The sequence below is a fragment of the Dromiciops gliroides genome, chromosome 1 (assembly GCF_019393635.1).
Source record: "Dromiciops gliroides isolate mDroGli1 chromosome 1, mDroGli1.pri, whole genome shotgun sequence".
Lineage (NCBI taxonomy): Eukaryota > Metazoa > Chordata > Mammalia > Microbiotheria > Microbiotheriidae > Dromiciops > Dromiciops gliroides.
The window spans coordinates 458769898-458797488 of NC_057861.1; the positions used below are offsets into that span (position 1 = coordinate 458769898).

Sequence of the window (27591 nt, forward strand, 5' to 3'; positions counted from 1 at the left end):
AGTATTTATTAAGTGCCAGGAACTGTACTAAAACACAGAGGATACCAGGGCCATAAAATTCTCAAGTTCCCATCATGTCCCACCTGGATGCTCTCCTGGACTTCATCATGGTCTCAGAAAACATCATCATTAAAAGTCATATCAACTCTGATACTCATCACCACCCTCTCCCATGTGGTTTTGGAGAGGGTGAAACATGAATACTGGTGAGCTCCTCCCTCATCCCCTATTTAAAGAGGGCACTGTTTCCAACCTGACTGCAGGATTTCATCATGTCCTAACAATGCCTAGTACCTCCCCTTACCATTGACACCTCTTTTTTAGCTTCTTTTCAGAGGCTGACTTCACTTCCCCCATTAGATTGTGAGATCCTTGAAAGGCAGGGAATGTCTTTTGCTTTCTTTGTATCCCTAGTGATAGAAAGCAGGTACTTTAATAGAGGGGCTTACTGACTAATTTGGGGATCGGGAGGTCAAGGTAATGAGGGTTTAAGTGACTTGCCCAAGGTCACACAGCTAGTAAGTGTTAAGTGTCTGAGGCTGAATTTGAACTCAGGTCCTCCTGAATCCAGGGCCAGTGCTTTATTCACTGTGCCACCTAGCTACCGAAGGCTTATGAATATTAAATGACAGTGATGAGATTGAACCCACGATAAAGTTTTTTTCTGACCAAAACAGCTGGAGTGCCCCCACTCCCACCCATCCAAGTGCTTTATATTTATTTTGTCTACAGTTTATTTTACATACATGTTGCCTCCCCCTCCTAGAACGTAAGTTCTTTGAGGACAAGGGCTGCTTCATGTTTATCTTTGTATACCCAAAAGGCACTAGTGACCATCACAAACCAAGTGCTTAACAAATGGATACTGAATAACTATTGATCTAAGATTTAATACTAGATTTGTGAGTTCTATATGTAGGCGCCCTTTCCCTTGTGCTTCTCTGGTAAGTGAGTGAAGTCAGAATGTAAACACCCATCCTCTGAAGGCAGCGTGAGGATCAGTACTAGGATGAGAAAACAGAGGCTCAAACTCCACTTGGGACTTGGGACTAGCAGAGTGACCATGAAAGTCACTTCAATGCCCTGGAGCTCAATTTTCCTCATCTGTAAAAACAGAGATTAGATGATATGACCCCTGAGAGGTTCTCAGCAAAGCCACATGTTTCTCAGATTTAGCCCAACAAGGCAAAGGCGTGAATCTTGAATCTCCCCTGACACCTGATAAAGCAATGTCAATTCCTTTGGAAAAATTCTGTTAAGGGTTCACCCACATAGTTCTAAACAGCCAGAAATGGAAATGATAAATCCTACCATTTAAGTGACTAGAATATTGTAACTGACTGTTCAATTCAAAAAAATAGTGCAAACATCTGCCTCCTCAAATTTATCTGTCTTACTACCCTATTATCCACTTTCTATAGAAAACAGATACATTTGCTATAGTCAAAAACAGACTAGCCATGGTCTGTCATTCTTCAAAAAAAAAAAAAAAGAAGGAAACATGAATCAATAATACCACTCTAAACTATTCAAGAGTACCCCACGTCTCCAAGGTTTCCAGTGGGTTTCCTCATCTCTTTTCCTGGAGAGCCAAACCTGAATGATTATTATTGTCTCAGAGGACAGTTGTTTCGCCCACGAGATAGAGTGCTGGGCCTGAATCAGACAGACCCAAGTTCAAATCCAGCCTCAGGTACTTACTAGCTGTGTGACCCTGGGCAAGTCACTTAATTTCTGTCTGCCTTAGTTTCCTCAACTGTAAAATGAAAATAGTATCTACATCACAGGACAGTTATGAAGATCAAATGAGAATATATGTAAAGCGTTTAGCATAGTGCCTGACATATAGTAAGTACTTAATAAGTGCTTGTTCCTTTCCCATTTCCCATTATAATTGCAATGGTCTACCTTTGTGTTCATGTTCTTGTATAACAACATGACACAGTAAAAGAACACTGGTCAAATGACCTTTGTTAAGTGACTCCACTTAACCTCTCTGGAGCTCAATTTCCACACCTGTCAAATAAAAGAAGTAGGACTAGAGGATCTTCATATTTCTCTAGCTCTAAATTCTGTTCCTCTAAACAAATTACTATGAAAATGCTGATCAAGATTAGAGTATCACAGAGTATAAAGCGGGCACTCATTGGCACAAACAACTGAAAGCTCTCGTGAACCTTACATCATCGTCACTAACCATAGTCTGCACACAAATAGCTGCTTGTATAAATTTTTTTAAAACACAAACTGGGGGCAGCTAGGGTGCACAGTGGATAAAGCACCGCCCTGGATTCAGGAGTACCTGAGTTCAAATCCGCCTCAGACACTTGACACTTACTAGCTGTGTGACCCTGGGCAAGTCACTTAACCCCCATTGCCCCTCAAAAAAAAAAAAACAAAAAAACAACCCAAACTGATAATCTTTTCCTTCAAGGGGCTAACCGCCGCTGCCCCACCCCTGTCCCATTATGATTAAACACAAAGAAAACAACTTAATATCTATAATAAAACCTCATTAATATAATGGGGAGGGGAGAAACAACTCATCTGATTTACAGTTATTCTATGTACTCCAAATAAAACTAATATTTTAAAAATAAAATTCACTTTTCAACAGCTGCTAACAAAATATATTTCTAAGCACAGGTTCTAGTAAGTCTGTTTTAATGAAGAGATAAAAAACATTTTTAATTATCAGTACCATTTGCATATAAACAAATAATGAGATAAAATATTAGGGGAAAAAAATTTCATAAAGTCCCTTGTAACCCTGGACTCTGAATTATTAAAAATGCCATTATTAGTTATATAATTTTTATGTTATTCACCTGGAGATAATAGAACTGCCTTCTGAATGGTCTTAAGTGGATCATTTTTTCCATCTTCTGCTGAATTGCTTCCCATTGCCAACTGATTGACTGCAGTATACAGTAAGGCCTTCTGTATAATGAAAAAGAAGTGTTAAATAATCTACTTTTATGATTTCATGTCTCTCAAAAACTACCAGGGCAACATGTTGATGATGTTAGATCCCATTTGAAAATCATCTAATTCTCTTATATTAACATGATTTATATTATGGTGTAATATCTCTTTGCAACAAGGGGAAAACCAACCTTTCCATGATTTGAGTCAAGTATATGAGCCACATTTCCAGCTACAGCTCCACCCTGAAATATATCATATTGAACAATTACATTTTGATTGTTGCATAAATTGTACATACAATTGAGACATCTTTAAAATTCTTTTTAATTTTTTCCTATGAAATTAATCATTAAATACAAGCATTTCTACAAAAAAGTACAAGATACTTAAGACACTTTTAATATATGAAACCATACACATTTATGTATATTATATACACGCTATATAAAAATGCATGAAGGATATTGACAAAACTGCTTTATATAATTTAAGGTCCTCTCTATACTTCTTGTTTTCTGTGCATTTTAGGGGAAAAACATGTTTTATTATTAGACCTTTCTTGGGGCTTATCTACCACTACCTACTAACCTACAACACTGGTTCCCTTCTCACTGAGAAGTCTTCCCTTGCCACAAATATGTTAAGTCCCAGAAAAACAAAACAATACTTTTTCATTACTGATTTGGAAAATTAGGATTTTCCCCACTCATCCAACCCCCAAATTCTTGATTTATTTATGGAAACCCATTATTATTGTTAGTATCTAACTACTGCATTTCTCATTAATTTAAGTTGTAATGATGCAACATGTTTTTTTAAGCCATAATGATTTGGTATCAACTAAAAATAACTAAGACAGTAATTATTCTCAAGTATCCCCCATCTCCAACTGCCTACCGGATAGTCTTGAATTGGGCACAGCATCTTAAACTCAAAGCTCTCTCTCTCTTTCTAAATTTCCTATTGCAGTGGAGGGCATTTCCATCCTCTCAGTCACTCATGCCTGGAATTCTTTCCTTCCTCATCTCCACCTCTGGGCCTTCTCATCCCATACAATCTTTACTCATGTCTTCTCATCCCTTGATTTTTACTCATGTCCTTAATTTTTACTCATGTCCTCTCATAAAGCATAGTATCACAGATTTACAAGTGCAAGGGACCTAAGAGATTAATTTCACCATGCCTGAAACTCTCTAACTCTGCCTCATCTCTGCCTCTTGGTCTCCTTAGCTTCCTTCAAGTCCCAGCTAAAATACCCCCTCCCTTTCACAAAAGAAGCTTTTCCTGATCTCCCATAATATTACCTACCCCCAATTTATCTGTATACTTCTTGTTTATAGATGGTTATTTGCACCTGGAAAACAGGACTATCTTTTGGCCTTTCTTAATATTCCCATTACTCAGAATGCTGAGCATATGGTAGGGTGCTTATAAATGTTTGTGGACTTGATGTGATATTTTTCCAATTAAAAATAAACAGAAAAAAAAATATTTGCTCCCTATTCTGTAAATTATTTATAAAAACTTCAAATTTTAGCAAAGTCAGTCCAATGCTCTTCAAATACCATTAAGCTCTTTTTCAGTTTTTTAATCCAAAAATTAAATAAATTATAGCATAGAATAGCTTCTAATCTAGATCATGTAAGTCAACTATAAATCCAAACGAAGTACTATTACATATCTTTTCAGTCAATCACCAGAATGCTTTTCAGTTGAAACAGAAGGAAGATATATAGTAAAGTATTGATTTTAAGTGGCAGGAGTAGTATTTCCTAGGGAAACGACAGAAAAATATGTGCTTAAATTTCCAGATTCAAATCTATGATCCTATGAAACACATTCTCCATGTATGGACAAAGTTTCACTTGACTATTTTTCTACTATTTGTGGATTTTTTTATTGTTTTCTCATATGCAGACACCACTTGTGCTTTGATAATAATTTGCCTTCTTGAGATCTCTAAATAAAGTTATATTTCATATAGCAAAAGCATATATTGCATGGTTAAAATAGGGATAACATCTCATTATCGTGAGGAGTGTTCATACCTCACTGTCCTTGGAAGTCCTACGCAACTAATAATAGGTATTTAGAGAAAAAGAATTTATTTATCGAATGAATCATAAAATATATGACTCAAAGAATTTGAGTTGGAAGAGACCTCAGCAACCATCTAGCTTAACTTATTCCTGAGTAAGAATCTTTCCACAAAATACCTGACAAGGCATCCTGCAGATTGTTCCTAAAGGCCTTTAGTGAGGACATTACTAAGGCAATTAATTCTCCTTTTGGGGCCCTGCTTTATCAGAAACCCTCTCATTAAATCAAGCCTTAAAAAGCTTCTTTGTATTTTCCATTCTGTTCTCCTCTCTGGGAACAACACCACCCAGTCTAGGCCCTCTTCCACTGACAGACAGACCCCTTTACATCCTTGAAGATGTCTTTCAGCTGCCCCAAGATTGCTCAGTCAGTTCTTCTCTTCTCCAGGTTAAGCACCTTCAACCATTCTTTGACCCTCCCATCATCTTCCCTCTGTACTCTTGATAGTTCATCAATATCCTTTCTAAAGATGTGGTGCTCAGACCAGATATAAGAGATGTCCCATTAACCCAAATTAATTTTTTGTATTATGATAAGTATTTGTAGACAAAATTGAGAAATGTCACCTAGACAACAGTACAGTTATATGGATTCAGAAACTGGTTGAATGACCAGAAGCAAAGAGTAATCATTAATGGATCAGTAACAACTTGAAAGGAGAAGTCTATTGGAGTGCCTCAGGATCTATCCTTAGTCATTGGACATTTTATCTATTATATGGATCAATGGACAGCACATCTGTCAAATGGCCAATGGAATGAGGTTGAGAGGGGATAGCTAACCCTGGATATAACAAAGTCAAACCCCCAAAAAGATCTTAAAAGCTAAGACGAGGATTTAATCAATTGAAACGAATAGGTACCATCTTATCATCTTACACATTTATGTAGTGTTTTAAGATTTTCAAAATATTTGGACCCCAAACAACCCTGTGAGCCAAGTGCTATTATTATCCTCATTTTACAGATGAGGAAAAATGAGGCTGAGAGCAGTTATGGGACTGGCCTAGGGTCACACAGATAGGAAGTGTCTAAGGCAAGATTCCAATTCAGACCTTCCTGACTCTAAATCTAGAACTCTAACCATAAAGTCCTACACTGGGGGTTCATAAAATCAACTTCACAGGTACAGGCTGGGTATGATATGGATGGACAAGTTTTATAAAAAAGTCATAGACCTCTTAGTGGACTAGATGTTTAATAGGAATTGAAATGTTGTTTGGCAACCAAAAAAAATGTTATCCTCGAATGAATTACGGGAGGCAATGGTACCCAAGAGAAGAAAGGCTATAGTGCCACTGACTATACTCATCCCTGGGCAAACATTTGCAGTACTCTGTTAAGTTTTGGGCATCACATTTTAGAAAGATCTCTGGAGAATAACCAAAATGATAAAAGACGTGACAATGGCCAAATAAGAATAACTGAAAGCACTGGAAACTTCTGGCCTAGAAAAACAGATACACACCAATAAAAATCTTCAAGTATTTCATCAGCTATCACATGGAAGAAGGATTAGACTTGTGCTTGGCTGAAAAGGGCAATTTGGAAAGAGATATTTATTTAATTCACTATAAAGAGCATTTTCACAATTACTGATCAATTGAAGTAGCAAGGCCAACACAACACAGTAGATAGAGTACCAGTCCTGGAGGACCTGAATTCAAATCCAGCCTCAGACACTTACTAACTGTGTGACCCCTGGGCAAATTACTTCACCAGTTTGCCTCAGTTTCCTCATCTGTAAAATAAGCTGGAGAAGGAAATGGCAAACCACTACAGTATCTTTGCCAAGAAAACCCTAAATGGGGTCACAAAAAGTGAGACATAACTGAAAATGACTAAACAACAACACCAAGAAAGGGGAATGAGTTGTTTTTGAAAATAGTAGTTTTCATTTGAAAGGAGGTTTTCAAATATAAGTTGGATAAACACATGCTATTGATGTTGTAGACTTCTTAGCCAAGTATAGATTGAACTAGATGAAATATTTATGACCCTTCTAACTCTGTTCTGTAATAGTTGTAAAACTTACTTAAAAACGATAACTTTCAATATCATAACATTTATTATTTCTATTTTGGTCAGACTTTATGAAATAACTTACTTGAGCATTTCGTGGAGTATACTGAGGAACCACTCGGGATAAAAGAGACCAAAGGGCAGGGTCTGCTGGGTTACTATACAAAAGATCAAAAGTAGCAAAGTTTAAAATGGAGTTATCTATAACAAAAACAAAATGATTTTTCAATTTTCATTTACCTCAGAACTTTAAGTATAAAAATACTTTAGTTGTATATAACTAATTCATAATACATGTTCCTTGCTCAATATGATGTTCCTAGTTTTCAAGAAAAACATTAGTTATTTGCTGTTGTATGGCTTGTTAACACAGGATCTGTAATGACCACATTAATCTGTCAGAGTTACACAACAACTAGCCAATCAGAAAGGCTTCTGAAGCCCCAAACTGCGGGACATACCAGTGATCCTCTGTGAAGTGAATTCTAGATGAACTTGGAGATGCCTACAGACTGGACCAATCTTGAGCAACAGCTGGAGACTGGGGACTTTCCAAACACCTTATTCCCTAGCTTACTGTATCAACAAACATCTACCCCACCTCTCCCCTCACTGCCCCCTCCCCCCAAAAAAGCTCCCTGATGGAAAACCTCTAGAAATCATAAAGATCTCAGCCTTTTCCCTGACTCCCCTCTGAGCAGCTGAGATCTCTCTACCTCTCTGCTCCACTTATGCAAGCTCTTTTCAGACAACACTTTTATAATCTCTGATCAGACATTTTCATTTCAGGTCCTTTTCAGGCTCTTTTGGGCTCAAAGGTCATTTGTTAACAGGCTCTATAATGTCCCTCTAAAACTAACCTATGACTATCATCAAAGGGGAGAGATAAAGGGTGGGAAACTTCTCTATCCATGTAAGGGAAGCAGCTTTTTCTACAGTTTATAGGCTATATAGAGATACCTGTGTCACTGAGGGGTTAAGTGCCATACCCACTGTCGCCTCAGTCAGTTTATAGAGAGGGAAGAATTGGAACCCAGTCTTCCTGAATCAAGACTGCTTCTATAGCTACTGTACTATACTGTCTCAACATCTGAGCAATTACTTGCCTTAAATATCACAAAGAGTTTCATATTTTAGGCCAAACTTAAGTTACATAAAAAATAATAATCTGCAAGAAGAGATTGCAAAGAACTAAGCTACTAAAGGAAATTGCAGTAACTCCAATGTACTGGCTTGGTCAGACTGCAGGTGAAAAGGCTTCTCTTGATCTAGGTTATATGAGAGTAGACTGTTATTTTCTCAAAAGGGTTTATAGACTTACTGGGACAGATGTTAAGTATTCAGACATGTAATTTCATCAGTGTGGGTCCTCTACTAATTCAGACTAACAATTCATCTGCAGTCTACAGTGTTAATGAGAAGCCTGGAGCACCTTAATAACTTGCCTATGGTTGTCACATAGTCAGACTCTTTTCCTACAACCCCCTACCCTCGTGAAACAAAACCAAAAACAAAACCCTTGTAACAAACATAAATAGTCAAGCAAAATAATATCCACATTTTCTGTGGATTGGAAATTTATATCTGACTGTGCACCTCTGTCAGAAGGTGAGAAACAAGCTTCATCAAGGCTGTAAGCCTTTCATTTAAAAGAGATTAGTTTCTACTAACATTTGTATTTGACTTACTTCATTTTAACACATTCACTAAAGCCAACTATAGAAAGCAAAATTCAAAGTTCTCATACAGATTTTTACCTGTGGACAGCTTTAGACACTTGTCTCTGCACTGATACATTTCGACCTTGTAGTGCATAAACAGCTGATGTAATAAGGCACTTCTGATAATTATCATCTTTCTGTTTTATATGCTTTAATAACTCATTAAGTGCTGCTTTTGAGAGAGTAGCATCCTTCATTGCTAGTCCCAGAGCACAGAGTGCTTGAAGACTTTCGGTGGTTGGTTCCTTTAAGATAGAGCTATAAGTTCAGAAAAGAGAAAAGAAACAAACAAACAGGATACTTGTATGCAGTTTCTAGGAAGTTTGACAATTATCTGTCAGAAAATTTGCCTAAAAGCATTTCTACTAAATAGGTTTCACCAGAGTAAATCCTCTGATTTCTCTGGATGATGAAACTCCTACCACTCCACATACAAAAATCCGTGTGTTTTACTGATTCTTGGTCTTGGGGAGTTGGGGGAAAGGCTTAAAAGCATTGAGTCAAGTTTTGTTGGATCCTGAAATGCATGACAAAGGATGAAAAAATAATTTGCTCAATGTAAAAACATCTAATTTCTTGAAGCTCCCCAGAAAAGCTTCCATTCAATTAGCACAATGTTGCTGAAACCAGCTGTATAGAAGATCAAATTTCAGTCATCTCTATTACAACTCCAGTCAATTATTTCTTTGGACTTAATGAAATTTAAGGCTTAAGAGAATTTTGGCAGTGGATATAAACATCTCCTATGAATATCTGAATAGGAAGTCTGATTAATAAATACAAAGGGCACTTTGGACTTACAGAATTTCTTACCTGAGGGAACATTAGTCCAGTCACCAATAAAGAAACAGGCCTAAAGAGGTCAGGTAACTTACTCAAGTTTTCCCAGCTAGATAGAGGTAGAATGAAGCTTAGAACCCAGGACTCCCAAATTCTGGACCAGTGCTCTTTCCATTATAGCATGCTTCTGATCTATAAACTTAGGATAAAATTTAGGAATACTCCCGGTAATTACTATGAACTTTGGACTATACCTATCCCAAAAGTCTTTTCAAAAGCACTCAAAAGAATTAAAGGAAAGCAATTATTATCAGTAAATAATGTCACAAAATGACATACCTGTTGGGCCAGTGTAGTGTTAATGGAGATATAGAGCAATATGTTTAGTTCTCTGTAGTAGTAAATAAGCATTAAAGCTCTAATCTACACAAGAGCTCTTCTGAGGAAACAAGCTTACCAGAAACAAACAAGAGTTAAGAAAACGTGCCTAGAGTTTGGATGTATTTAGGAATGTAGCCCAAGAAAGGAGATAAATCAGTAATGATAACACACAACACTACCAATCAGACAGTGATGCTAGAAAGAAAGAAGAAAATGCAGCAAAACAAATTTAATCTCGATGACAAAGGAGCAAAGCTCATTCTATACAATGCCTCAAAAAGAAAAATGCCTCTTCTATGCAAACAATATTTAGTAACTATAATTTTTTTAAGTCTCCCTTATCAAACTCAACAAGTATTTACTAAACTAAAAGTATCCCTCACTATTTGGATATTCAAGTCACATGCTATTCATTCAACAAACATGTATTACTATAAAATGTTAAATACAAACTCCTGTGTTAGATGTTAAAGTTATAAAGACAAATACAAGAATAAAGTTCCTGCCTTCAAGGAGCATACAGTTCTAATTTACTTGTTTATATCTTTGTAAATACCTTCGAAGATTTTTATGTGGTTATATTCCACCTTCCCAATTACCCCCCTGACTTCTCCACATCAAAAAGTACCTACTATAAATACACAGTAAACATTCAAAAGTGATTGCATATCCACCAATAAGTACCATTCTTGAATTCTCATTTTGGTAGAAAAGAATAAAGAAATTATCTCTGAAGGTTTGGGGGAGGGGGGAGAAGGGAGGAATGAATTAAAATATAAGCTAGGATGGAACTGGATAAAAATTTAGGCCCTAAATCCAGCATAATCAAACAGGAATAAAGATTCCTGATTATATAGAGAAAGAAAAGGATTATCTCTATCAGTAATTCACCAAGGCTGCTTCTAACCCAATCATATTGCCTCTTGGAACCCTGCCAAGTCAGCCTCTGATTCCCATCATCACTTACTTTCATTCCTATAAACATGCTACAGAACAGAGGTAAATAAAATCAAGCAACTGTTTTGACCAGGTCCACCACAAATTTATGCTATACAACCTCAACTGGACTCTCACTGCTGTTAGGCAATTTTTCTATACTTCCCTCATCAATTCAGTATCCCACTCTCCACATGGCTCTTTCAATCTCTCCTCAAGCCTCCCATGGCTCCTTCTCCCCCCACCTCTTAGTTGAGAACCTTGACTCATATTTCACAGAAAAAATTAAAACCATTTACAATGAGCTCCTTCTTCCTCATTTCAGGCCATTCAAATATCCTCTGACCTTCTTCTTCACCTTTGTGCCACACAAAGATCACCTTACTCCTTAACAAGGCTAAACCCACCACTTGCACAACCAATCCCATTTCATCCTGTCTCTGCTAACAGATTGCCCTCTCTATCACTTATCTTCAGTATCTCCCTGTTTGTTCTGGCTCCTTCCCTACTACATACAAGCTCATGTCTTTCCCATCCTCAAAATATTCTCACTTGACCCTTCCATCCCTGCTATCATCCTTCTACTCTTTGTGGCTACACTCCTTGAGAAGGACATCCACACTAGGTGCCTGTACTTTCTTTCTTGTACTCTCCTCTTACATGCTCACAATTTGGCTTTCAACCTCATCATTTTGATGAAACTGCTTATCCCAAAGTCACCAATGATTTCTTAATTGCCAAATCCAATGGCCTTTTCTCAATCACCTTTCTTCTTGACCTCCTTGCAGCCTCTGACACTGCTGATCACTCTCTCCTCCTTGATACTCTCTTCTTTCTAGTGTTTCAGGATGCCATTCTCTTGGTTCCCCTCTCACACCACTACTTCTCAATCTCTATTGCTGCACCTCATCCAGATCATGCCCTCTAATTTTAGGTATCCTAGACGGGGGCAGCTAGGTGGTGCAGTGGATAGAGCACCAGCCCTGGAGTCAGGAATGCCTGAGTTCAAATCCAGTCTCAGACACTTAACACTTACTAGCTGTTGACCCTGGTAAGTCACTTAACCCCCAATTGCCTCACTAAAATAAATAAATAAATAAAATGAAATGTCCTAGACGGCTCAGTCGTGGGTCTACCTTTTGTTCTCCTACTATACTATGCCACTTAGTAATCTTTAAAAAAAAAAATGTATTTCCAAATATGGTTCCTACATCCAGCCTTTCCCCCACCCATTGAGAAGGCAAGCAATATGATACTCATTATATATATGAAGCCGTGCAAACCATATTTCTGTATTAGCCACATGAAAAAAAAAAAAGAGCAAGAAAAAATAAAGTGAAAAAAAAAACATGTTTTATGCACTTTGTCAGGTTTCATCAATTCTCTCTGGAGATGGATAGCATTTTCATCATCAGTCCTTTGGAATCATCATGATAATTGCATCGATAAGAGTAGCTTAGGTCATTCAGAGTTGATCATTGTACACAATGCCTGTTACTGTGTACAATGCTGTCCTACTTCTGTTCACTCCACTTTGCATCAGGTTCATATGTCTTCCCCAGGTTTTTCTGAAACCACCCCACCTCAATATTCTTATAGTACAATAGTAATTCCTTCACAATCATATGCCACAGACTTCTTCAGTTCCATTCCCCAGAGTGATGGGCATCCTCTTAATTTTCAATTCTTTGCCACGACAAAAAAAGCGGCTATAAATATTTTTTGTACATATAGGTCCTTTCCTTTTCTTTGATTTCTTTGGGATACAGATGAGTGGTACTGATGGGTCAAAGATTAAGACAGGGCTTTTTAGGGCCTTTGGACACAGTTTTCAAATTGTTTTTCCAGAATAGTTGGACCCATTCACAACCTGAACAGTGCATTAGTGACCTATTTGTCCACATCCCCTCCACCATTTGTCATTTTTCCCTTTCGCAGTTTTAATCAATTTGATAGATGTGAGTTGGCACCTCCAGAGTTGTTTTAATTTTTATTTCTCTATTAATGGTTTTAAAGCAGTTTTTCAAATAACTATTGATAGCTTTGATTTTTTCTTGTGAAAGCTGTCTTCATATCCTTTGATCATTTCTCAAATGGGGAATGACTCAAGAAGTAAGGCCTTTAACAGAGCAATTTACTGTAAAAAATATTTCCCCCAGTTTCCTGCTTTCTTTCTAATTTTGGCTGCATTCATTTTGTTTCTGCAAAAACTCTTCTTTTCAAGTAATCCAAATAATTCATTGTACCTCTCATGATCTTTATTTGGTCATTAAAGCTTCCCTTATCCATAGATCTGAGAGGTAATTTTTTTCCATGCTCTTCTAATTTGCTTATGATATCATCTTTTATGTCCAAAGCTCTAGGGGTTTTAATTATAATCTCAATTCTGATGATTCTCAAATCTACCTTTCTTGCCCCAATCTCTGCTGACCTCGAATCTCTCATGTCCAAATGACTTTCAGGAATGTCCAGTAGATATCTTAAATTCAACATGTCAAAATAAAAACTCACTATCTTCCCACAAAACCCTCTCCCCTCCCTCCCTTCCTTTCTACTGCAGAAGGCAACCATCTTCCCAGTTCCTCAGGCTTGCAATCTAAGAGTAATCCTGACTCCTCACTATCTCTTGGCTCTCCATATCCAATCTGTTGCCAAAGCCTGTTGATCTCACTTTTGCAACATCACTTGAATATATGACCTTCTCTTTCCTCCAACATTGCCACCACCTTGGTAATGCCCTTATCACTTCACACTAGGACTACTAGCAATAGCTACTGGTGAATTTTCCTGACTCAAGTCTTTACCCCACTTTAATACATCCTCCTTTCCATCACCTAAGTGGATCTCCAAAAGTACAACTCCAACCAAGTCACATTTTATTCAATAGACTCCAGTGGCTCCCTGTTGTCTTCAAAATCAAACACGAAACCCTCTGTTTGGCATTCAAAGCCCTTCATAACACGGTCCCTTCCTCCCTTTCCAATCTTCTCCCTACCATATACTCTTTGATCAAATGACCTTGGCTTCCTTGCTGTTCCTGAAACAAGACACTCCATATTTCCTGATTCCCAGCATTTTTTCTGACTGTACCCTCTGCTGAATGCTGTCGCTCCTCATCTCTTCCTTCTGGTTTCCTTAGCTTCCTTCAAGTCCCAAATAAAATCCCATTTTCTATAGGAAGCCTTTCCTAACTCCTCTAAATTCTAGTACCTTACCTTTACAATTTCCTACTTATCCCACACATAGTTTGAACATATTTGTTTGTTGTTGTCCCCTCCATTAATATGTGGGTTCCTTAAGAGGAAGGAATGACATGTCTCTTTTTGTACCCACAATGCCTGGCACATAGCAGGCACTGAATAAAAGCTTACTGACTGGAAAAAAAAAGCTTAGTGAGTCAAGAAAGAATGCTGAAGGGCTGCTTCCTAACTATCCTATCTTGAAAAGAATAGAAAGACTTAAAATATCTATTCCATAATAAGGAAAGTGGCTTGCTAAAATCTGATAAAGCACATCCATCGTTTACACCACCAGATGCTGCAATAATTCAGGATCAAAGGGCCACCAACCACAACAGTGTAGCTTCTGCCTCTGAATAAACACAAATTTCAACCTAGTCATTCCCTGGCATAAACATGACTAAACATTAACGTCAACTATACATACCATTTGAATAGTAATGTCTTGGCTATGTCCATTTTATTTTGTTTGTATTCTGTTATTGCCAGGGCCGTCAGGATATGAGCTTTGTCCTGCTCTGATTCAACAATGGACAAGGCTCTTTCATAGGCTGTTAATTAAGGTGAATTGGAAACAAAAATTAAATGGTATGAAAAGTCATCCCAATTATTATGGAATTTTTTTAATAGAGAGTGAACATCTTAATTGTTACCTTGTTTTCAAGGAATAAAATAAAGATTAGTGATCCATTTGGTTAAATTACTACAATGATGATTCCTTGGAATCTGGACCAAAAAAGTTCCCTTGTGAGATTCCTTTTTCTACCATCCAACCATTCTCTTACCCTCAGAATTCCCAGAGTTTGGAGGCACCTTAATCTAGGACACAGCCTGGGCTAGAAGTAATTCCACTTTAGCAGCCATGGGTTACCGAAAAGTTTAGACCCATGGCAAAATAAATGGGTCATGCTATGAACAGAGTTTTGCGTAACAGAAATGCATAATGGTCCAATAAAAGTAGCAAGTGTCTCGGCATGACCCAGAAAACCCAAAAGGCTAATCTGTTTGTTTTTTGTCCACCATTAAAAAGTAGCTTATCAACTTATGATGTCAAAAATTTAAACTTAATAAAAATATCAAAGCATTCAAAGTACAAAGACAAATTCTACTCAACCACGGGGAAGACATATTCTTTTCCTAAAGCGACAGACTCACCTTTGTTGCTCTCTTGAAAAAGTCCTTTCTTGAATAAAGCCAGTGCAAGACCTATGATGTCATCAAATTCTTCCAGAGTGGTTGACTTGAAAGCCTGGATGGCTTTATCATATTCACCAATAGCACTGAGGGGAAAAGAAATCTAATTTATATCATCAAAAAATATGAGTATGTGACAACTCAAGATTATTATATTTTACTAAGAATTTTTCCTGTAGGAAATTCATTTACATTTACCTTTTTTATAGGTGAGATTCACTACTTTACCAATACTGAGGTACCACAAAACAGAATACTAAATATTTGGAAAGAAGTTAAAAGTATATATGTAATTCAAACTGGTTATTCAAGAAATTCAAACATTTCTCCATTTAAATTAATTAATAAACATGTGAACATTTTTGTCCTGTGATGATAAATAGCTGAATGTGTAGAGTTCTTTAAAAAGTTTGCAAGCCCATTAAACACATTATCTCATTTCATCACACCATAGTTGCTTAATAAATACCTGTTGATTGACTGGTCCACCAGACAGCCCTGTGAAATAGCCAAGTCTGATGATATCACTTCTCTAGTCAATAAACTTCAGAAGATCCCTATTAGCCCTAGAATCAAATATAAAATCCTCTGCTTGGCATTTAAAGCCCTTCACTAATTGAATGCAACTTACTTTCCTCACCTCATACATGTTGTTTTTCCTGATACATAAGAATCCTTCTTCTGTCTCAGTGCCTTTGCATTGGCTGTCCCCTTTTCCTAGAATACACTCTCTCCTCACCTTATCCCCTAGAATTCCTTGTTACCTTCAGCACTTAACTTAAGCACTACTTTCTATATGAAATCTTTCCTGGTCCTCTCTGCACCTAGAGTCCTCCCTCCAAAGAGGCCTTGTATTTATTTTTAATCTATTCTCTGTATATTTACATATGTTGTCTTCCTTAAGAGAATATAAGCTGGAGTGCAGAGTCTGTTTCATTTGTCCGGCACTTAGCATGGTGGTGCCTGACACATCATCACTTAATAAATGCTTGCTGATCTGATTATTATCCCCATTTTACAGATAAGGAAACTGGTGCTCAGAAAACTTAAGTGATTTACCCATGATTACACAACTAGGCACAATCTGAACTTAGATATCTCTTAACTCCCTGTCTGGTGCTCTATCAACTATAAAAGACTGCTTTTAATTAGACTAATTACTTACAAAGCAATTTTTAAAGTTAAAATGAAATCTCGACAAATTTCAATAATGTGCAAATTCATTTCTAAACATATATCCAAATTGCAATTAAACGTAATGCTATGGCTGATAGTTAACAAATGAACATAAGGCATAAAAATGACTTTGCATTTTTTGCCAAGTTACTGATAGCATTTAAAAAATTACTTTAAAAGAAAAAGAAAAGAAAATTCTGCAATTGAAGATAGATTTCCATCAACAGTGATATGCTTAGATCATAGGATCTAAAGTTTGAAGGAATCTTAGAGCTCCTCTGGCCTAACTTTCTCATTGTACAGATGAGAAAACTCAGGTTTGAAGATATTTAATAATTCGCCCAAGATCAAAGAGCCAGCAAATAACAGATTTGAATGTAAGTCTTCTGACTCTGAATCCAATGTTTTTAAGAATGTTCTGCATACTGATGTGCACTGCTTACTATTTGTTATGTGTATGCCTCTTTTTTTTTAAACCATACAAACACATAACTATATGGTGCAACAAATATGAACATGTTCAGTTCCATATACAAAATTAACTTAGAATTTCTTCTATTTCAAGAAATAAGGAAAAATAATAATATCTGCACGTTACATTTAGAAATAAATCCTCAAGAAGTCAACCAAAAAGTTCTTTAAAAACTAATAAAATAAAGATGCAACTTGTATCTTTTGGATTTATATTCAAAGACAGGGAGAAAGGATTTTTCTAGGATAAGATGTTATTGTTCTTCTAAGTCCTAATTTTGCGATAAGTATTTGAAAGATAGAAATGAGACTACAATGTTTCAAATGAAGGGAATAAATTTTCTTTTAAAATAGTAATCTTCTGCAGACAACTAGGTGGCACAGTGGATAGAGCACCAGCCCTGGAATCAGGAGGTCCTGAGTTCAAATCCAGCCTCAGATATTTGATGCTTACTAGCCAGTAATCCTAGGCAAGTCACTTAACCCCAACTGCCTCAAAAAAAAATTAAGTATTAATCTTCTGATAGAATGTAACAGATACTTTGTTTCTTAGACACTTACATTCTGTTCTGCTGCACACTATGAAGAAAAATGTTTTCCAGATGTGGAAAGGAAAGGCAGAAAAAGAAGTTATTTCTGTGACTTTTAAACCATCAACTAGTCAGAGTACATAGGTTTGAAGCCTGCTTCTGTCATTTACTACCTGTGTGACTTTGGGGAGCAAGTAATTTATTCTTCACTTAGCCTCTGTGGGGCCCAGATTCCTCAATTGTAAATTGTAAAATGAGGGGATTAGATTGTATGACCTTTAAGGCTCTTTCTGGCTCTAAATCGATGAGATGGCAAACCTGAACAATTAGAAAGAAAAAAGATAATATAGTAGATACTGATTATGTCTTTATCCAAGTTATCAACAGCCATATGAAAAAATGTTCTAAATCGCTGATAATTAGAAACCCATCTGATTGGCAAAGCTGACAAAAAAGGAAAATGACAAATGCTGGAGGGCCGGTGGGAAAGAGGTAAATTGACAGAAGTAAAGTTGACAAAGACTTGAATTGGTCCACCATTCTGGAAAATAATTTGGAACTTTGCCCAAAATTCTATTAAACTGTACATACCCTTTGACTCAAGTGAAACCATTACTAGGTCTATAACACAAAGAGTTTGAAAGATATATATTAACTTTAAAATATCTAACCAAAGTTCAGTTAGTTTTCACTAGCTTTATGAAGTCATTTACCCCAATCAATGACAATTGTATTACAAAAGGAAACACTTGATCCTAACTGCATTTTAACGGACTATTTTTTTCCTAATAACCTAAATATAAGAGCAATTTTACAATAGCTACTTAGCCAACAAAAACTTCCCCTTCCTAACACTTTTGCTTAACACTGTAATAATCTGTTCCAAGCATGTCAATAGTGCTTAAAAAGTTTATTAATTCAAATCTTGGACTGTATTTGAGAGAAACTATCAATTCCAAAAAATTTTAAGAGAATAAACCTATTAGTAATTGCCATCCACCTGGTAGAATATTCACTGATATGCAAAATCTAGTTGTATGGTGCTACATTGTTGTTGCTCTCTTCCTCACCCCATTTGGGGTTCTCTTGCAAAGATACCGGAGTGGTTTGCCATTTCCTTCTCGAGCTCATTTTACAAATAAGGAAACTGAAGCAAAAGGATTAAGTGGCCTGCCCAGCAAGTATCTGAGGCCAAATTTGAACTAAGAATGATGAGTCTTCCTGACTCCAGGCCCAGCGCTCTATCCACTGCACCACCTGGCTGCCTTAGAGATGGTTCTTTCCTTGAAGAATTATACTCAGTTTTGGTGGGTAAGTTAGTCTCGATTGTAATCCCAGCTTTTTTGCCTTCTGGAATATCATATTTCAAGCCCTCCACTTTATTGTGGTAGCTGCTAAATCTTGTGTGAGCCTAACTGTGGCTCCCTGGTATTTGAATGGTTTCTTTCTGACTGCTTGAAGTATTTTTTCTTTGACCTGGGAGTTCTGGAATTTGGCATTAATATTTCTGGGAATTTTCATTTTAGTATTTCTTTCAGGTAGTGATGAGTGGATTCTTTCCATTTTTATTTTATCCTCTGTTTCAAGGCTATCAGGGCAGCTTTCCTTGACAATTTCTTGAAATACATTGTCAATGTTTGGTCATAGCTTTCAGGAAATCCAATAATTCTTAAATTATCTCTCCTAGTTTTACTGTTTCTTTTTCTTGTCTTTCTTTTTTTTGGGGGGGTGGGGGGGTGAGGCAAGTGGGGTTAAGTGACTTGCCCAGGGTCACACAGCTAGTAAGTGTCAAGTGTCTGAGGCCAGATTTGAACTCAGATTCTCCAGAATCCAGGGCCGGTGCTTTATGTGCAGCGCCACCTAGCAGCTCCAGTTTTACTGTTTCTTGATGACTCATAGGGTGATTAGCTTCCACTTGCCCCGATTCTAATTTTTAAGTAATTATTTTCTTCAGTGAGCAGTCTATTATTGGGATTCAAAGCTTTTCCAGCTTGGTAGAATCTTCTAGATGTTGTATTCTTCTGACATAGCTAATAATCACTGATAGGTATGAGAATGGGAGCTCCTTAAGAACAGGCTGTCTTACTTTTCTATGTGTATCCCCAGCACTTAGCATAGTACTTTGTACATAGTAGATACTTAATAAATGCTTTATTCATTCATTCACATTTATATAGCAGGCTAAGTGTTCCGCAAAGTGCATTTACATATAAAACTGGGGCAGAGAGAGGTTGACTTGTCCAGGGTTATACAGCTAGGGAGTGCTAGGTTTGAATCTGGGTTTTCCTGACTCCAGGCCCAGGGCTCTCTCCACTGTTCCACCATCTTAGGGTAACAGTAATGGGCTTAAACTCAAGAAGACCAGATTTCACATCCTGCCACTAGATGAGGGACCCTGGCAAGTTACTTAAACATTTTTGTGCCTCAGTTTTCTCATTTGCAAAATGGGGATAATACCTACCTCTCAGCATTGTTTTATCAAATGAGCTAATAATTATAAAGCATTTTGTGATCCTTAAAGGGGTATATAAATCCTAGTTGTTGTTAAAGCAAGTAAGACAGTAACTAGCAAAGCAGATATTTGAACCCAGGTACCTGACTCTAAATCCAGTGGTCTCAAAGATTTTCCTGAGGTAATTTAGAAAGACTTGGAAGAGAGTAGAGAGGAATAAGATTAAAAGAGAATTAACAAAGATATTTATGTATGTATGAAAAAGAAATTACCTGATCTACCAGCAGTAAAAACCAAAAGAAAATAGGAAAGGATAAACATGATGTAGCCATAATCTCCTTCAAAGAGAAGAAAGGGAATTTGCTTGTTGAGGGTTAGGGGAAAACCAAAAGTTCCTAAATGGGCTACTAGGCATTACCTTTGATCTCAAATACCTCAACTGTTGTTCAGAGAAGCCTCAGGGTGTGTAGGAATATAAGAGTCAAGTGCAAAACTAGAATCTGAGAGTCAAATATTCATAATCTGGAGAATAACTACATAAAGAATTTTGTTTTTCTTTAGCATTCCAAAAAGTAGTAAGGGAGTGACATATTCTGTTCCCAACATGCCAACTGGAAGCAAGCAAACTATTCCAAATGAAGTTTAATTAAATTTAAGTTTTGGCAAAATGGGATCAAATTCAAACTTCAAAAATAGGAAATCATGTTTAAATTTAAGTAAAAAATGTTTATAACATTCCTATTTAAAATAATGAACCCACCGAAAATTTCATAAAATGTTTTAGAGATGAAAAATCAGAACTGACCCCATAAAATTAATGGAAAATAATTTGCTTACCATAACAAGCGACCATAATTTCTTACTGTAACATTATAGATTTCTTGCTTTTCTTCATTCTGCAATAATAAAATTGCCCTTGGCAAAAGAGAAAAGTTTTTGAATAATCTACATATAACAAAATTCTTTCTATCTTCATTGTTAGCTATATCCATTTACACAGACTGGGAAAATAAATCAGTATGACTTCATAATGAGTTGTAGTTTTAAATTGTGATTGTATAAGTACTAGATCTGTGGTAACAGCAATTGGTAAAGTGGATATACAGAAGTAGAAAACACCATAAAAAGGTACTTAGAATGTGACCCCATCTTCAATCTCCATTATATTTGCCCAGAAAATAAACCAGAATTGGTTATATAGTGTCTTGAGCCAGCTAGAGGTTACTCCTTTAAACTGCTGCTAGGAGTCCATCAACAGCATTCTCAGAGGCTACAGTTAAGTGATTCTTTCTCTGAGGGAATAAATGCATGCAATAAAGGGAACACAACATATACATCATTAAGTTATGGTAAAAATGATTTTTTTCCTTTACTAAAGTGCCTCTATTGGATGCAGATATTCTTGTTAACAAAAAGTTACATTCCTTCATAATATATAGGTAATGATATTACTCAAAGGTTAATGGATTATTTCAGGTCTTTTTGTAATGTTATCTGGAAAATACTTTTTGGTTCTCATTCTACCTTCCCTGACTGAGAGAAATAAAGACTTCTATATAGGAACTATAGTCTTCCCTAAAAAGAAAATGTTTAAAATCATGTAGTGGAATCAAGACTATGCATGTATATGAAAACCCAACCTTCTAACTTTCCCCTTTAGAAATATGTTCATATATGATGAAAGATTAGGAAATTTTACAAAACATTTATTTATTTAGGACAGGCATTGCAATTGTACTAGGTATTCTGATGATAGTTCATTAACTCCAAGTAGGAAATAAAGAAGATCTTCATTTCTCAATTAATGTTAAATGTTTACTTTACCTTTGGTACGCATTGGCTGCCTCTTTTTTCAGTTGTAGATGTTCATTTAAATAACCCAACATTGTAAAAGCTGGAGCATAATTCTGAATTCTTTCTGAAAAACAAAAGTGCCTATGCTTTGTATATGCCTCATAAATTATTTCATATTAATTTTCAAAATTGTTATCCCAGTGATTCACATTAGCTGAAATAGAATTCATAATAAATTTAACCAAAAGTTAGTCTCATGTAGTTATAAGCAACATTAAAATACCAGCCTAACATGCTCCTTCATGTAAAATGTCTAGTCAATGCTCAATTTATTGGACAATATGCAAAAGTAATAATGGACATCTACAGAGCACCTGGGGCTGAACATGCTCATATGAATGACCAGATTTGATCCTCACACCAGTCAGTGAAGTACTACAGATATGATTATTGACATTTTATAAAGAAGTGATAACTCAGAAACATTATGGGGTTTGCCCAATTATGTGCCTTGGCTAGTGGCGTCAGAGGCTGGATTCAAAACCAGATTTAACTTGACTCCAAGTTTAGGACTCTTTCTCTACTATAGAGTATAATCTGTGAACTGCTAACCCACATTAAAACCTGTCTACTAAAATGTGTTATGTTTGACAGGAAGTTGTTTTTTGGGCAAATCATTTTAACGTTCCCATGATTAAATTTGGCTACAATTTCGCTCAGAGGTTTTATTCCAATATGTGTTTCAGGAAAAAAGAATCTAATAATAATGATGTATGCTAGAACTGAAACAAAAATTAAAGCATTTATCTGTGCTATACTTTAAATTTCCAAAGTCAAAAGACATTACTAAGACATTGTACTAAGGTACAATAAAGAAGCACAAATATATTTGTCAATATAAGTGTTGAAATATGTAATCATATCTATCATGCCTTTATAATACGTAACTAAGAAAAATCAAATCTCAACTATCCAGACCTCCATGAAATTTGTTATTCTGGACATTCAACCTTCATTAATATCTGAGGATTTATTGCTTTAAATTTTGCATCATTTTATAAGGGAATCTTCCTAAACAAAAAAAAAGTGGCCCCTTGATATCTTTACAATATTCTTTTTTTTTTTTTAAGTGAGGCAACTGGGGGGTCACACAGCTAGTAAGTGTCAAGTGTCTGAGGTCGGATTTGAACTCAGGTACTCCTGACTCCAGGGCCAGTGCTCTATCCACTGCTCCACCTAGCTGCCCCTACAATATTCTTAAGTTTTATTCTCCTCCACATACTCTAAGATCCAACAGCACTGGCCTTCTTGTTTCTCATACATCCTCCCATCTCCCAATTTCATGGTCACTGCTGGCCCCTGCCATGCCCAGAAGGCTCCTTCTCATGGCTTCCTCAACCCAGCTCAGATGGCACTTTCTGCACAATGCCTTTCCTTGTCTCCTCCACAGTTACTGTCTTCCCTCTGATATTATCTCCCATTTAGACGATATTTACCTTGATTGAACAAAGCTGTTTGCATGTTGTTTCCTGCATTAAAAAGCTTTTAACTTTGTAGCCACCATGCTAGGCACATAGTATATGCTGAATAAATATCTGATAGTAATGATAAAGTACTTCCCTGCCTTCTAAAATAGCATATTAAAACTGTTATCAATGGCTCAGGTTCTCATCATGAATAGTCTGTATCTTACAATGCAGTGTTACTGTCAAGAGCTACTTCGTTTCTTTGTGTATAGCCAAGAAATAGAGGAAAAAGTACATTTGCAGACAGAGGACCTGAGTTCAAATCCTAGTTCTGCCACACAGTGCCTGAGTGATCTTGGACCCTTGACCTCTCTAGGATTACACAGAACAGATCTTGCAAATCACCTAAGTCTGATCCCTTCATTTGATTTTACAGATAAGTAACCTGATATTTACTTGACCTCTCTAGGATTCAGTTTCCTATTAAATGATGAATATGGACTAGATTAGATGACCTCTAAGGTCCCTCCTAACTCAAAATCTATGACTCTATGATCCTAAGTGGCTCTAAAATTCCTGTATTTTGAGTTCTCATTTCTAATTTTTTGTTTCCTCCCTTGTTATCAGACTGTCAATTCAATTCATAGACTCTTTCTAAGAACTCACCACAGGCAGAGCAGGGGACTATTATTTCAACTATTACTAATCAATCCTATTCGTGAAGCACGGGCCCTCTCCCCAATTTTCATTCACTACAGACAGATAATCAGGATTATCACTTAAAAATATTGAGCATATTAAGAGTCCTTCTTGAAAATAAAAAGCAAGGACACAATAAATCTGGAGAGAATTGCTCAGGTACAATTGCTTTGTTTATTGGCTGGTTTCAGCCTCTGTTCCAGATAAGTGGTATATTAAATTTTGTTTTATTCTATTGGTAAATGCAATCTCTATGAATCATTACTTTTCCCAACCTTTAATTGTTCTTTTCTTGTTTAAAAAAAATCAAATTTTATGTAATTTTAGTTCTTTTTAAAAAAAGATTATCAAACTAATAACATACCAAAAGAATGGCAGACACATAGAATATTTGGAAGTTAGCAGGGTAATTAATAGCATCATATTCTTACGGATAACATACAGCAATGTGGACTGAATAATAACAGGACAGGTAGGTTCAGAAGTGGCTGATTGAATAAAACTCAGGGCATAAATTAATATCAACCATGAGAGATCTTAGTGGAGTGTCATTGGGCCTATTTTAATCAACATTTTAATTAGTCACTTGGCTGAAGGTCTAGTTTGAAAATGACACAAAGCAGAAAAGAAAAGCTAATAAAATGACTGAAACAATTGGGATATAAAAAGATACAGGCAAGGGGGCAGCTAGGTGGCACAGTGGATAAAGCACCAGCTCTGGATTCAGGAGGACCTGAGTTCAAATCTGGCCTCAGACACTTTACACTTACTAGCTATGTGACCCTGGGCAAGTCACTTAACCCCAATTGCCTCATTACAAAAAAAAAAAAAATACAGGCAGATTTAAGTTCAAAGTTTCAACTTAATAGGAATAAAGTTCAGTCCTACATTTACTTTTTAAAAATCAACTGTAAGGGGCAGCTAGGTGTCACAGTGGATAGAGCACTGGCCCTGGATTCAGGAGGACCTGAGTTCAAATCCGACCTCAGACACTTGACACTTAACTAGCTGTGTGACCCAGGGCAAGTCACTTAACCCACATTGCCTCACCAAAAACAAAACAAAACAAAAAATAATAATAAAGAAATTAAAAAAGAAACTGTGTAAGTAAAGGATGGTAAACAAAGGTGGCAAGAAATTCTTCTGAAAAAGGACTTTCAGTTCTAAGTGGCTCGTAAGTTCAAAACAAGTCAACATACAATACAGCAACAATAACAAAAAAAGGCTAACTTCATCTTAGGCTGAATGAATAGAAATTTGGTGTAACAAAGCATGGAAGTGACAATCCCACTATACTCTCATCTGGTCAGGTCACATCTGGAGTCCTTTTCCAGATATCCACCTATTCTTATATCTACCTTTTAAAAGGGACATTGAAAAGTGAAGGACAACCAGAAGGAAAACTAGGATTGGAAAGACTCAAAACCATTTCATAAAAAGATAAGATGGAAGAATATGGGATGGTTAATTTCTAAAAGAGAATGCAGACTTCAAATATTTGAAGGACTTTTAAGTGAAATTCCCTTGTTTAGGGGGCAGCTAGGTGGTGCAGTGGATAAAGCACCAGTTCTGGATTCAGGAGGTCCTGAGTTCAAATCCAGTCTCAGACACTTGACACTTACTAGCTGTATGACCCTGGGCAAGTCACTTTAACCCTCATTGCCCAGCAAAACAAAAAACAAACAAAGAAAAAAGAAATTTCCTTGTTTGGCTCTGATGGACAGAACTAATACAGCTGAATACAAATCACAGGGAAGCCCATTTCAGAGCACTATGACTTTGGGCAGGACAACAACTTCCCTAAATATCAGGTTACTTATCTGTAAAATCAAATGAAGGGATCAGACTTAGGTGATTTGCAAGATCTGTTCTAACTATGTAATTTTACAATTGTATGGATCACTTTCCATTAGGTAAAAATATGGCTTCCATCATTCTTCAGAAAAGTATTAAAAACTAAACCAGCTGGTTAACATTACAACAATATATTATAATCAAACCAGCTGGGTGGCAAAGTGAATAGAGTGCTGGTTCTAGAGTAAGGAAGACCTAAGTTCAAATCTAGCCTCATATTCTTAGTAGCTGTGTGACATTGCACCAATCACTTAGCCTCTGCTTGCTTCTGTTTCCTTAACTGTAAAATGGAGATACTACTAGCATCTATCTGACAAGGCTGTTGTGAAGATAAAATGAGATGATATTTGTAAAATGCTTAGCAAATGCCTGACATATAGTAGATGCTGTCTAAATATTTATTCTCTCTCCCCTACCAAGCCAAATAGGAAAAACTCAGAATCTTGAAAGAGAATAAATATTTAAAATAAACAAATTAACTAACAATTAAAGACTCCTCCAGCTATTTAACAGATATTTGTATGTATTACAAATGCAACAGATACCCTACTGTATGATGAATAGTAATGATGATGACAATTATATTTTTAATAGATGTCATACCTAACACTAATAATCTCCAAATCACCCAGAATGAAGTTTTCAAAGCACAGAGGCCTAGAAAGAAAATCAAAACTATGCCAACTTTCCTGTCTGATTCTGAAGTTGTCTCAAAGATACAAAAGATGAACCTGCATCCAAATATTTGCATTCAGTTACAAAAATCATTTTATCCATTGTGCAATAGTTCACTAAGTAACAAAAATAAAAGAATAGCTAGACTGCACTGTCCCAGGATAATTTCTGAATATCATCAAAAGAAAATAATACTTATAGTGGTAACTTAAAACTTTATAATACCTGTATATTTACTCAAAACAACTTGTGCTGCTGGAATGGCATTCATCTGGAGGATATTGTAGCGGTATAGTTCAGTTTCTCTGTTTGTCCTATCTTGCAGAGTTGTACAGACCCAATATGCATAACCTATTGCTCCCTCTGTCTTTAAGGGGGGAAAAATAAGATGTCTACTTAATTGGACGCAGTGCTAACAATCATGCAATTAAAAATTATGACATTAAACAATGTACTTCAATTACTTCCAGAAACTTTTCTAAATTTAGAAGAAAATAGTTCTCTATAAAACTTAATTGAATTTTGCTATCAAGTTTCATTGCTAATACGCCCACGCACATACTAATTTCCAGAATATTATAATGGGTCAAATTACTTAAAAGTTCTTTCTCTAATCTTGAACGCATAGTAGCAGCCATGAAGACTATGCAGAGAGCAGTGTCCCATCCAAGAGGCTGAATTCTCTGCAGGTACAATTAGCATGACAGTACTAATTTATCAGTAGTAATGTTAATATAAAACTTATTTAAGAATTTATTTTCCCCAAAAAGGAAAAAAAAGAATTAGTGAGAAACAAGAAGGCCTTTGGACTTTATAGTTTTGTTGCTTTTTTATAGAGATCTCCTTATGTACAGAGTTGCTATTCTATCTATTAAATCACAATAATAGCAAAAGACAATAATGAGAAGGCTTTCATTTAATGAGAATTGGCTATGTTCCAATTAGGATAAAATTTTTAATAAATACTCAGCACCTCCAGTATTTTATCATATTAAATTTCTATTCCATCACTTATTTTATTAACAAGCATAGTACTTGTTTTTTTCACTAATGAATGCAAAATAAAAATGCTGATTCTTACGTGCATACTGAGTTCAGTAGTATGCCGAAAGAGATCCATCGTGTCATAACTTCCAACTGTCTCTGCAATAAGAGCCTACAGAAGGAGGGGAAG

General features: G+C 36.2%; 1 protein-coding gene across 1 annotated transcript in view; it reads right to left on the reverse strand.

Moving 5' to 3' along the window:
- Positions 1 to 27591, reverse strand: part of TTC37 (tetratricopeptide repeat domain 37) — a 109984-nt gene that overhangs the window by 23312 nt on the left and 59081 nt on the right. The window contains 10 exon segments of the mRNA XM_043972254.1: positions 2829 to 2940; positions 3117 to 3170; positions 7135 to 7207; positions 8807 to 9028; positions 14534 to 14657; positions 15262 to 15386; positions 20767 to 20844; positions 21754 to 21847; positions 26643 to 26784; positions 27499 to 27573. Of these exon segments, the coding sequence (XP_043828189.1) occupies positions 2829 to 2940; positions 3117 to 3170; positions 7135 to 7207; positions 8807 to 9028; positions 14534 to 14657; positions 15262 to 15386; positions 20767 to 20844; positions 21754 to 21847; positions 26643 to 26784; positions 27499 to 27573 (1099 nt within the window).